This window comes from Phaeoacremonium minimum (assembly GCF_000392275.1).
Source record: "Phaeoacremonium minimum UCRPA7 unplaced genomic scaffold PA7_03_scaffold_158, whole genome shotgun sequence".
Classification (NCBI taxonomy): domain Eukaryota; kingdom Fungi; phylum Ascomycota; class Sordariomycetes; order Togniniales; family Togniniaceae; genus Phaeoacremonium; species Phaeoacremonium minimum.
The window spans coordinates 92,734-105,371 of NW_006921065.1; the positions used below are offsets into that span (position 1 = coordinate 92,734).

Consider the following 12,638-nt stretch of genomic DNA (forward strand, 5'->3'; position numbering starts at 1 on the left):
TGGCTGCAACTTGTCTACTGCGGTCCTATGAAATATTGGACGGTAGGCCATAAAACGATGTCTCCCTTGGGTTGAGCACTGACATAACTAGAGGACGTCGACCCCAACAGGCATCTCCAGGGAGCGTATTCTCTGGCATCATATCAGACCTTGCTTGTCCACGAACCAGACCCGAGCCTTCTCACTGCTGGATTTTGGAACTATCTCCGGGAGGATATCACTTTTAGCCTCTTTGAGCAATGCGCCCTGAAAATGGATTTGGAAGCAATCCCACCACCAGCCAATGTTATGTCAGATCAAGCCTACTTGAATTCTATGTCTCTACTCCTTGGAAAGATCATTAACATGGCTTTTGGCTCTCCTGCAATAGAATATGGATGGCTTGATCGGCTCAAGTCTGTCCAGGAGTGGCGTACTGCTCTCCCCGATACTTTCGAGCCATTCTCTAGGGCTAGTGATCAGTCAGTGCCGCAAGCCCTTCCAACAATACGCATGCTAGGACACCATCATAGTAAGCCTATACTTAATTCGGACCACCAAGGCACTAACACTTACCCAGCGGCGGCCATGCATTATTATCTAGTCTCCCTCAGTATTCTTGTGCAATGGCTAGGTCATGGCCAAGAGAACCTAGCCATCTTTCAGAAAGAAACTGGAACAAAAGAGCTTAACGTCCAAGATATATTAGAGAGATATGCACTGGATATTTGTGGCAGTGCATTCACCTCCAACGCACCGACTGTTCTTGTGAATGCTTTCGGACCAATCTCATATTGTAAGGCCTCATTACTGAAACGTTTCTATCCGTTGGCTGATTGGATGGTGCGCTAGCTGCACGTCATATCAGAAATGAAGCGTCCAGAAGTGAAGTGACAAGACGTCTGCTCGCAACGAAAAGAACGATTGGTTGGCCAATTAAACGCATAACCAGCGATCTTGAGCTATATTGGCAGCGAAGCCGATAGTCCTGAGAGAATGAAAAATCGTTACAACCATTTGACTGAAAAGATCATTTTGGAATGATGGATCCAATGTACCAATAGAACTCGGGTCATTTGATCTGCCTTTCAAGAAAGGGGGGTGATTTGGGCTGGAGCTAGCTTCTTTAGGCAGGCTTTCCCGAGCTCGGGTTTGCTTCATGCGGAGAACCTGCAATGCTGAACACCAGCCACTTATAAAGGTGCACCAATCCTTACAACTTGTACGTTTCAAAGTTGTTTAACTTACTTCCGGAACTCTCTCAAGGATTAATTTCTAAGAAATGTCTCTAGCACTCCTTCGTCGGTCAACTCCTCGAAAAGCTTATGCTCATCGCGCGTTCGCTTCACTTACACAATCCGCGGCACAACCTCGTCTGCCTACAGTGATCCGCCCTTCTGGTCAAGAGATAGAGAACAAAGCTCTTAGTGCTCGCAACTTAGAGACTGCTGTTAGACATGTTCACCAGGATGGGCTCGTGGTGGTAGAAGATGTGGTACCACATGAGCATCTTGACCGTCTCAACACCAGGATGGTAGAGGACGCGCGGATCCTGCAAGCAAGAGGGGAAGGCGGTCCTTTCAACTATATCCAAGGAAACTTACAGCAGGATGCTCCGCCTGTTTCTGAGTTCTTCTATCCATCTATCTTCACAAGTCAGCAACCGTCTCTCTGTTAGGTTGATTGGTAGATTGGTATTGACAAGAGGCAGACCCGATCGCAACGCAAATTACGTCAGCTGTACTCGGCCCACGGCCGAAATGGACGTTTTGCTCAGCTAACTCAGCGATGCCGCCTTTGCCTGGAGCTTCACCTCAGCGTCAGCCAGTGCATTCTGACGCCGACTTTGAACACCCGTCACACCCATTTGCGCTCGTTACCAATATACCCCTAGTCACGATGACGCCCGAGAACGGCTCCACAGAGTTGTGGCTTGGTACTCACAATTTTGGAATCAAGGCACAAGAAGGTGCGCATGGTGAGCGGGCCAGCGGTCGTATCACAGAAGCATTTCTCACTGAACGCAAAGAGATATGCGGACCGTGCCAACCCGTGGTCAAAAAGGGTAGCTTTGTGATTCGTGATCTGAGACTGTGGCACGCTGGCATGCCGAACCGAAGCCACGATGTAAGAGTCATGTTGGCAATGATCCATTTTGCGTCATGGTACAGAAATCCAATGCGGCTTGAGTTTGGGGAGGATATGAAGCCTGTCTTGGAAAATCTCGATTGGACTGGAAGGCTTGGGCTGGAAGTGCCAGTAGATTGGGTCACAACCAAGGATGCTTTGGATGGCTATTTGAATAGGGGCTTTGGCAATAGCTACGATTTTAACCAGGCTCCGTGATAATCTTGGAATAATACACCTCCGAGAATCGCTTCTATCTCATCGTGACATATGAATGAATTCCCTCGTGAAGTCCTCTCGAATTGTTTCATATATCTGCTTGACAATGCCAGCTATCAGCTCGTGCACCTCACAAATACATGTTTGAACCCCCAATTCTATTGCCAATGGCGTGGCCCAACCATTAAGCATAGCAAGGCCGGAGAGACTGCCCGGCCTTAGTGTTGACCGTCAGTGCCTGAGTATTCTCTGGCAAAGTAAAATAGTTTTTCATCGTCTTGGTGAGTAGCTTGTACATATCGGTCTTGGGATCCATAAGCGCTGGATTCTGCCGGATGGTTTCATCCCAATCAATTTCCGTCCATTGGCCGAAAGAATTCTTGCGATCTATGTAGCGAAATTTGACCTCGCGCACCTGTTCTGCGAGGTGCGTTGCTATCTTGCTATTTAGTGGTGCAACGCGTACGTTGAGGAGCTCGCCGAGGGCAATCTTGATGTTTGCCGAGTCGCGCTCAATATTAAGACCTGACTCCACGGCCCTATCGAACGTGCGCTTCGTGGCGTAGCTGAAGTCATTCCACAACCCAGTCCAAGTTTGACGGCCTTTGATGATGCGGTCCGCACTTGTGTCCTCATTCCAGGCTATATTGATCTGATGAAGGACATCACCAATCTGTGCAATTGTGCCGACCGTGAAGTTGAAGCTATTGTCAAGTTCGTAATAAGCGGGCGAATTCGTAGCCGTTCCAAATTCAATGAAGTTGATGAGTTCATTGAAGTTGCAGCGTTTATCCTCTAGGACCTGACCTTTACAGCCCGTGGCAATATAGCCCTTTCCAGGGCCCCAAACAGTACAGTCAAGGTCGTAAAGGAGGTATACATAGACTCTATCTAACGCACCGTCTAAGTCCGCCGCAAGGCTTAGGCGTATGAACATTAAAACGGAAAGACTGAAGACAGACTTCATATCTGTAGATATCACGTTTCGGATTCAATGCTGGTAATCGCAAAGTATCTAATTTGACTGAGTTTAAGGGTTTCATGAACTTTTGCGCAGGTTCCAAGAAGCTACCACTTCTATAGGCGCAGTGAGAGAACGTCACAGAACGGAGTCTAACTAAGGACTAAGGGGTGTCTGAGCTCTATGCTCAACTGTCAATACCTCGCAACAGAATGTAGATGCCTATACAAGAACGAGAAGACCGAGGATCATCGGATCAAAAGGAAATGAGATCTAAAATCAACCATCCTTACTCTACGGCTTCTACATTGTTCTGAGAATAGTTCATGGGCAGGAGACGATGAGCTTCTGACATGATATTGGCTTGGCAATTGATATTCCTGGCCTTCATCTGATGTTCCCGGTAGAATTAGCAAGCTTTTAGTCCGAATGAGACTTGAACTCGTTGCATCACGGCCGATTTCCTATTCCGTCAACATAATGTTACGGCGCGATAGCCGCCCGAGCCGTAGTGCTTTCACGCTGGTACAGAATCAAATGACTGACGAGAGTCCGAGAGAAGTTGCGAGGGTCGAGTGCGAATGCCAAGCCATCCTGAGCGCGGATGAGAGAACAATGGCACGGAAAGTCACCCCAGCTATAAATGATATGAGATGAAAATATCAAGCATAATCGAACTAAGCACTCATCTAGACCTCTATAATAGGCGCCGAAAGGTAAAAAGGGGGCGCTTAGCGGCTTGGCGACAACCGCGGTCAGTTCTACAAGGCAACGTTATACAGGGCACACTACCACCTTCCAAAAGCTATGAGGGTCAATGGTAGCGAAGTGATCCAATATTTATGAGTTCATGATAATTCCGATGGCTTAGGACTGACTCTTGAATCCTTTGAAGACCTTATATTGCCTTCACTTACTCCCAATTCCTATCAGTGGAGCTGTAGGATTAGGCTTCCATGTAGGCTCTCCGGGCTACTTCGCCCACATGTTCTCGAATAAGCCATTCCTTCGTTTAATAGTACTGCTCCTCTGCGAGATATCTTGAGCCGAATATCCGATATGTGTAGTGAGAAGACGGATGACTATTTACCCCTAGTAAGCCGAAACGGCGAAACCACTAGGACGGACTAGATGGCAGTATAATGATAGACACTCTGTCCGCGAATAGATCCGGCAGACACCAATAGTTCGCAATGAATGAGGTTCCATCATGAGGAGAACACTGAAAATGCCTCGGTTTTTTCTGAAGGGGCCAGTTCGCTTCATTCTTATCTCTACACTATGCCTTAGCTTGACTGCGAATATTGTGACGGGCTACCCCCACATCAACGACGACACTGAGATATATGAGCGCGGTAGCATTAGTAGTAGAAATTTCTCTTCCGATCTCTACAGTGCAGCGCAGGAGCATGAATTACTTCGACGGCAAGGAAAGGTGGAGTTGAGAATTCTGCCGTTGGGTGCATCTATTGTATACGGTGTGGGTTCAAGCGACGGCAATGGGTAGGTCTCCAAACTCTCGCTCGCACAACTTGTAACTAATATCCTTTTATAAAGTTTTCGTAAACCTTTAAGAGATGCTTTACGAAACAACGGGTTTGCAGTTAATATGGTTGGATCTCGCACAGGTGGTAACATGGTTGATAATGTTTGTTAATCATGCTTCTTTCAGTCATCATTTCAAGTCTCTCGTTGTTTAGTCTTACTGCTTCTTCCCTATCCAAACTTGGCGAAAAGGCTTCACTAATGCCTTAGTGTAGAACAATGAAGCAATTCCGGGAGCCGTCATCACAGAGATGCGTGAATATTTGAAAAGGTCCATGGGATACAAGCCTAACGTCGTTGTCATAAATTGTGGAACCAACGATGCTCAGCGCACCATTGACCCTGGTGGTGCTGGTGAGCGCATGAGAAATGTACTACAGGACATTTGGGGAGGTGCCAACATGGAGAAAACTTGTATCATGCTTTCCACAGTCTTGCCTACTACTAACGCGGCTGGATCAACCAATCGCATTACAATCAATAGATTGTACCGAACTTTAGTCGAACAGTACTGGAAGGCTGGAAAATGCATCTACCTTGCAGAGATGGATCCTGAAGGTAGCGGAAATGGCTGGATCTCTCTGAACAGTGACATGGATCCGGATGGAATACATCCAAATGACCAAGGACATCGAAAGATGGCTGGTGTCTTCTACAAGGTATGCTTATATAACTATATCTTGATATCGACTGCTAACCTCCGAAGTCTATCATTGCGGCTGTCAATGCGGATTTGATTCCAAGTCCAGCACCGATGGAAGTGACAGGTAATGAAGGCTGTGACAAGAAACCAGGGAATGGTATTTGGTCAGGTGGCCTTACACAGCAGGGCTCGGGTGTTGATGATGGAATTTACTACCATAATTCGGAAGACAAAGGCATCATACTTACTGCAGACAGCGCCTGGGATAGAGATCAATGGCGATTTGCGCGTCTTTACGGCTCTAAGTACGATGACTTTGTCGGCTGGATCGAGAAGGAGCCTGGTCAGCATAGGTTCGGTGTCTGGAAGAACAATGGGGGCGGCAAATTTGTGCAGCTCGCCGAAGATATGGACGGCAGGATCTATTGCATACCGCGTGGTCTTCATTTCATTGACATGAACGGTGAGTCCTAGTTGAGACTGACTTTACTGTAACGTGTCAGCTAAGCCTGGCCACTGACATCTCATAGGCGATGGATATGATGATATTGTCTGCATCACGCCCCAGGGAGATCTCCAACTTTCAATCAACAACAAAGACGGCACAGACACTAAAGCTCCGACATTTCGAAATCTTGGACAAATCAAAGCGAACGAAGGCTACCTCCAGGACAGGGTACGGCTCGCTGATATTGATGGCGACGGACGCGGTGACTATTGTATCCTCGATGATGGCGGTAATGTTCATTGCTGGCGTAATGGTGGGACAAAGGATGCGCCCGAGTACTGGCAAGCCCTTGGGTTGCGCTTCACTGCTAAAGGCATGGGAGATATGCGTGGTGTGCGCTTTGAGGATATCAATGGTGATGTAAGCGCAAAGCACCTGCCATTTGATATTTGATAGCATAAGACGCGAAATTTTTTTTTTTTTTTTTTGGCAGGCTCTTACTAACTCATGTTATAGGGTCGTGATGACTGGCTGTGGGTTAGTGATACCGGACAGACAACCACCTGGACCAACTCAAGGAGCTGCAAGAAAGGCCAGCTGGGTGATGGACTCAATGTAGCTTGGCGCCAGGGTTTCTGGCATGACCAGTCCTCTGGTCCTACCCATGCCGGCGTAGGTCAATTCGGTAGTAGTGGCCTTCGGAACCGCGTTCATTTTGCTCGAATTTATGGCGATGCGCTCGACTTCGGCCTCCTTCCCGCCCTGGATTATGTCTTCCTGCAGCATGAGGACTTAGACAGTGGATACCATCGCTTCACAATGCGTGTTTGGAAGAATGTGGGCCGTGGAAGCGCCAAGCTCAAGGCTGACGGAGTCAAATATTGCAATATGCTCGGACATGCGGACGGACGAATGGACTACGTCTGGACCATGTCAAAGGGAGAAATGCGCGTTTACTACAATCAAGGCCTGACAGATGTCTCTGGTGGCAAATCCTTTTGGGGAGCCAACGAGATAATCTGGGAACCAACACAGTATGTGGGCAAATACCTCGACAGACGCGACTTACACCTGATGGACTGGGATGGTGACGGGACCTGTGACATTGTATGGGTCGATCCGGATAATGAAAATAGGCCTTCGGTCTGGTTGAACCTGTATCCCTATACTGGCAAATGGAACTGGACTCCTCACTTGAACCCTGCTAGTGCAACCGGAATCAAGTGCACTCAGAAGAGAGGTCGGGGCATACACGATTGTCAGTGCAATTCACTTGCTGTAAATATGGTCAAAGCTGCTAACACGTCTCTAGTATCTGTCCGATTCGCAGACTTAGACGGAAATGGCCGTGATGATTACTTGTGTATTGAACCAAATGGCCGTGTGACGGGATGGGTTCACAAAGCCGACAATAGCTGGGAGGCAGTCGGTCAAATCAAGTACGCCGAAGGTGCAGATAGAGCTAACCTACGCTGGGCCGATGTGAACGGAGACGGGACTGCAGACATGCTGTGGGTTGATAAATTCAATGGCAATGCCCGAGTCTTTTACGGGCGCGGACGTGCAAACCCTGCCGATAACGCCGGTTCTTCCTTTAAGTGGGATCGCCCAAGCGATGCTTTTGAAGGGAGCTATGCCGGTACCTGCCAGTACTTCCCAGATCTCGATGGAAACAATAGAGCAGATTTACACTCTATCACGGGAACCTTTACCAACCAGGCGGAAACTTGGTTCAGCCCGTCGTGCGGTTTGACGGATCGCCAGGGCGACGACTCTAGCGGTGATCCCAACCTCCCCAATCCGCCATGGGATACCAACCCTGGCAACCCTAGCAACCCCAACCCAGGTGATCCTCAACCATACACGCCAAACCCAGATGACGACAAGCCCCTCGGTCCCTGCACTGCTACTTACACCACACTTGAAGACATAGAAAATGATTCTGGCAAGATCTCAACCTTTTGTGGCGTCTGGTATGTGCTCGAAGTTTTATCGGCAAAATTAGAAGCAGCCCAGTCACGCTATGATCAGATCATGAAAGACGGATATGATGGCTACTTTGATACTTTCGCCAAATATATTGTCGAGCAGGCACCTGATGCCATGCGCCAGTTTCTAAAAGATCGCGGGAAAGAGTTCTTCGACTGCGATATCATGGAACGCATTGAGTGTTGTCGGATCTGCGAGTTCGAAAACAAAAATTGCAGATGGTGTACAGACAGCAACTGCGATCTCATTGATAGCCCGTGGGGATCTGACCCAGGAGTTACGTGGGAAAAGAGGGCCGAAGCCTGCCCGCCCGATTATTCAGAACGTGGCATTGGCGAGACGTGGGAGTTCACGACGTACTGGAAGCTCCGCCAAGCGGACACCGAGAAGTTCTACGACGCAGTCTTGTCTGATGTTGGCATTGATAGAGACAAAGTCAAATTCGCTGAATGGAGCCAGCTTCTTGACCATACCCTGGACCCGGCTTGCGCCCACCAAATGGAAGACTATTGCTACTACACCGGCTTTTGGAACAACGCATCATATGATGCGGACTTCGGCAAAGGCGACGTGATCAATCCAAAAGACACCGTGAACTCGGCTGTGTCGTCAATTGGAGGGTTAAGGTTTAACTCGACTGTCGTGATAATGCAGGTGATGGCCGGCCGCTATGTTGAAGAAGGCTTTCTTCCAGACATTGTAAATTCTGTGTCTTTACCGGTGTTTATGATGGAAGATGCTGTCACACACATGGAGGATGTCGTAGAGATGGCTAAGGAAATCGAGCAAGCTGACATCAAGTTCCTGGTGCTCAACTTTCTCTCTGCTCTGTTCCTTGCCTTACCGTTTCTCGGCGAGGCGCTTCCGGCACTGGGCTTCGCGCAATTAGGTCGCTTTGTTACCATATTTGCCGAGACTGGCAACACGGCCCTTGCAATAGAGAGTGTTGTTTCGGATCCATCTACAGCACCACTGCTTATCTTCAGCCTCATCATGAGTGGTCGCAGCATCCGGGACACCAATCGTCTCGCTCGGGCGGCCAAATTGCGGGCAGGCATGAGGGACGAAGACTTCAACGCCTTTAGCATCGCCATCACTTCAAAAATGAACAAAATAGAGTCGGTCATAAGAAAAGATGATGCACCACTTATTTGCGGTCGCTGGGGTTAGAGGGACGAGAAAACGCCTGATTATGTTCGCCAAAGCTATTAGGACATGTAGCTTTAAAGTCTATTGTACAGCGCAACAAAGCGTGTCTTGTCCCCGAGAGACTTAGAGAGAGGGCGTTCGGGTGAATATGCCAACTCAATGCGCATTTGCCTTTTTCGATGGCATCAATGCCAGGCAAGTGCCGAGCAAGTGCTATTCGGTTCCTCACAGATCGTAATGAAATGGCTAGACTTATGGACTTTAGAGTCAAATCTAACCCTTACGAGTGCTCTCAGCTTCGCTCTTGAACGTATAGGTGACTCGAGCAGGCAGGCTACTTACGCTTGCAGTAGAGTGCCATAATGATGCCAATCTATGTTATTTAAATTCAGGCAGTCACACATGCGAAAGTCGCAGTATCAGATGATCATAGCACATCCCGGCCACCAATACTACGGCTATATGTACAAGTTTGTGAGGACACCTGGTAAGTCCCGTTGGACTTCTTTCCGCTTGCTAGGATATTCTCTCATACTCCAAGCCACAGTTCTAGGCAGTCTCTGCGTACTTGAAAAACCTTCCATTATATACTTCCGCCTCCAGTTGACGTACTATTCGACCTGTCAGCGCATCACCCGGTGGCAGCAGCTGGCTGGCGTAGAGCAGTGCAACACCGGATGATCGGTCCACGACCCAACTGAGGTTTGGCAGCCCACCCCATGAGATACTGCCCGCTCGCCGACCGCCGGGCACATCATCCATGGACAACATGCCACCAAGTCCCCAGCTCATACGAACTGGGGCAGGAATAGCCATTCTGGATCCTTCTGCCTCTGCCGCTGCATCCGCCGTCGCATACATCGCTGCTCGTATCTCCTGGAACTTGTCCGCTGATGCTTCTGGCAGGCTCGGCTCAAATAACAGGTCGTAGCTTGCTGTGCTTAATAGCTTGGGATCGCTGGTGACGCAAGCGGTGAGCAGCTTTATGAAATCTTGCGTGCACGTATATACGCCGCCACCTCCGTGGTCGATTGGCGTATTTTCGGGGAAGAAGGACGCTGGATGTGGTAGGAGGTCTCCATCTGTATTGCGGATGGAGAGTTCTGCTAGGCGCGCGCGAATGTCGGGGCGGTCTTGGAGGCGGAAGCTGGTTAAGTTCATACCAAGGGGCTGCCATATATGCTGATCCATGAAGCTACCAAGGCTAAGGCCTGTGGCACGCTCGACCATCTTGCCGGCCCAATCGGTGCCGATTCCATATTTCCAAGACGTGCCGGGCCTGAATAGCAGGGGTACGGGGTCGTTGGGACACTGATCATGGATGGAATTAGCATCCTGGACAACTAGGCTTAGTGCTTTCGTTCAATCGCCAACGTACGAGCAGTTCTGACTCAATATTCCATCCTCGCTCGATTTTGTATTTGATATATTGGGCAAATTCTGCATCTATAAAAGCGTAACCTAGCCCACTGCTATGAGTTAGGAGCATTCGGAGGGAGATTTTATCCTCGATCTTTTCTAGGAGAGGTTCGTTTGTGGACGGGTCGAATCCCAATAGGAGATCTCGATCCTGCCATTCTGACAAAACTGTGGAAATATCATCATCTAGAGCAAGAAGTCCCTTTTCGACACATTGTAGTGCTGCGATCGCTGTCATAAGCTTTGTACATGACGCAAACCACATACAAGTCTGATCGGAAAGGGGTTCATCTCTGATTGGAGAGTCGGGGTCTATAGATCTTGTTCCATAACATTTATGGTAGGTTGCACCTGTGACATTGGTGACGTTAGCTTAGTGTGGCTCTTATTTCACTGATAAACAAAGGGTTTGTCGATTGACGTGCCATTTTTATAAGCGGCCAGAACGCAACCTGGCAAAAGTCGGTGCCTGCTAGAGTCGACAATGTACGCGTTGGCGAGGAACTCGTTAAGGGACTGCATGATAAACTGATATGCTTTATGGACTATCTTAATAGCAAAGGCAGTCTGTTTGTGGAATTCAGCATATACTGGGAAGTTTGGAGTGCTGTCAAATCATCTTTCTACTCCCCTAGCGAGACTTAGATCCAGTTTCCAGAGGAGAAGATGACTCAAAGTCGAGCTGGCATTGTCTGAATCGTTTCCAATACCCTAGGCTAATACGGTAGGTAAAGCAAGCCGCGCTAAGAAGGCCCGAGGACGATGGATGGAAGCTATCAGGGAAAGTCCGTCTTAGTCCAGGTACTAGGACGGGATTAGAGACGGGAAAATCAGAAATTAACGACACACTAGCGCCACACCGTACGAGAATTGTGTAGCCATCCCGACAACATGGTCACAGACCATCTCTCTTGATTCTTTTGCAGCTTATAGGTTGCCTCTCTGAAGCTCTCCTTGATCTTGCTTGGCGGGGCCCCGCGTTCTCCAGAGAATGGTGGGCGGCATTCCTTCAAAATCATACTGGTAAAAAGCTCTACCTATATCTAGGCTGGGGTTGCCCCGAACACCTATCCACAGTACACCTTCCCCGACGACGATCACGAAATTCTTGCTAGCATCCTTCCTTGAAATCCTATTTTTTGGCCTTTGCTCTTCAATTTGTCTTATCTCGCCCATTCAATACCGCTATGGCAACATCATCAGCTATGGAGAAAGACGCCCAGTCCGTGGGCCAAGTTGAGAATACACACACAGTACAGGCTGAGCTTCTTCATTCCATTAGAGGAGTGGCGGCTATTGAGGTTGCACAGCAACTCGAACCTATCAAACCGCGCAGCAAACACATGCTGCAGCTGTATGGAATTTGTAGTATCATGTTCCTGGCTGCTAGCATGCTCGGATACGACGCCTCGCTTATGGGCACGATGTTGGAATTTCCTGCTTTCCAGTCGCAGTTCGATACTTCCATCCTTGGTGCCAAGGCAGGCCTGGTGACGGCCATGTTCTCGATCGGCTCTGTGTGTGCCCTACCGTTTGTGGGTCCTTTGGGTGATACTTGGGGTCGCCGAGTCGGCATCTGCATTGCATGCGCCTTAGTCATCCTGGGATCTATCATTCAAGCTACATCTAAAGCACTTCCGCAGTACCTGGCCGGCCGCTTCTTTCTTGGATTTGGCAGCGGTGTCGGGAGCGTCGCGCCTGCATATATTGTGGAAATTGCACACCCGGCCTATCGCGGCATTCTCGGTGGCCTATACAACTGCTTCTATTACGTCGGCTATTTTCTGGCAGCTGTGGTTCTACGTGGATGCATCAATTACTCCTCGAGTCCCTCTTGGTTGATACCTACATCTCTCCAGGCAGGGTTACCAACTATTCTACTCGTGTGCTGCCCCTTCTTCCCTGAGTCCCCGCGTTGGCTGTTCACACATGGACATACCCAGAAGTGTCGCGAAATCATCACCAAATACCATGGCAATGACAACTCGGAATCAATCTATGTCCACTTACAGATGCGGGAGTTTGAGGAAGAGCTCAAGATGGAAGGCGCCGACAAACGCTGGTGGGACTATCGTGCTCTTTTCAAGTCCCGTGCCGCCCTATACCGTGTGGTTCTCTGTGCCACTGCAACTCCTATGTTTGCCCAGTGGACTGGACAG

At 48.9% G+C, this 12,638-nt stretch overlaps 2 protein-coding genes across 2 annotated transcripts; one reads left to right on the top strand and one right to left on the bottom strand.

Annotated features, from left to right (window-relative positions):
- Positions 1–2,509: 2,509 nt before the first annotated feature.
- Positions 2,510–3,262, bottom strand: UCRPA7_2353 (hypothetical protein; the record flags this gene model as incomplete). Its single annotated transcript, XM_007914919.1, has 1 exon — positions 2,510–3,262. The coding sequence occupies one exon, from the start codon at positions 3,260–3,262 to the stop codon at positions 2,510–2,512; it is 753 nt and encodes a 250-aa protein (XP_007913110.1).
- A 2,323-nt stretch (positions 3,263–5,585) lies between these two features.
- Positions 5,586–9,081, top strand: UCRPA7_2354 (putative killer toxin subunits alpha beta protein; the record flags this gene model as incomplete). Its single annotated transcript, XM_007914928.1, has 5 exons — positions 5,586–5,937; positions 6,005–6,342; positions 6,439–7,180; positions 7,235–7,890; positions 7,954–9,081. The coding sequence occupies 5 exons, from the start codon at positions 5,586–5,588 to the stop codon at positions 9,079–9,081; spliced, it is 3,216 nt and encodes a 1,071-aa protein (XP_007913119.1).
- Positions 9,082–12,638: the final 3,557 nt, after the last annotated feature.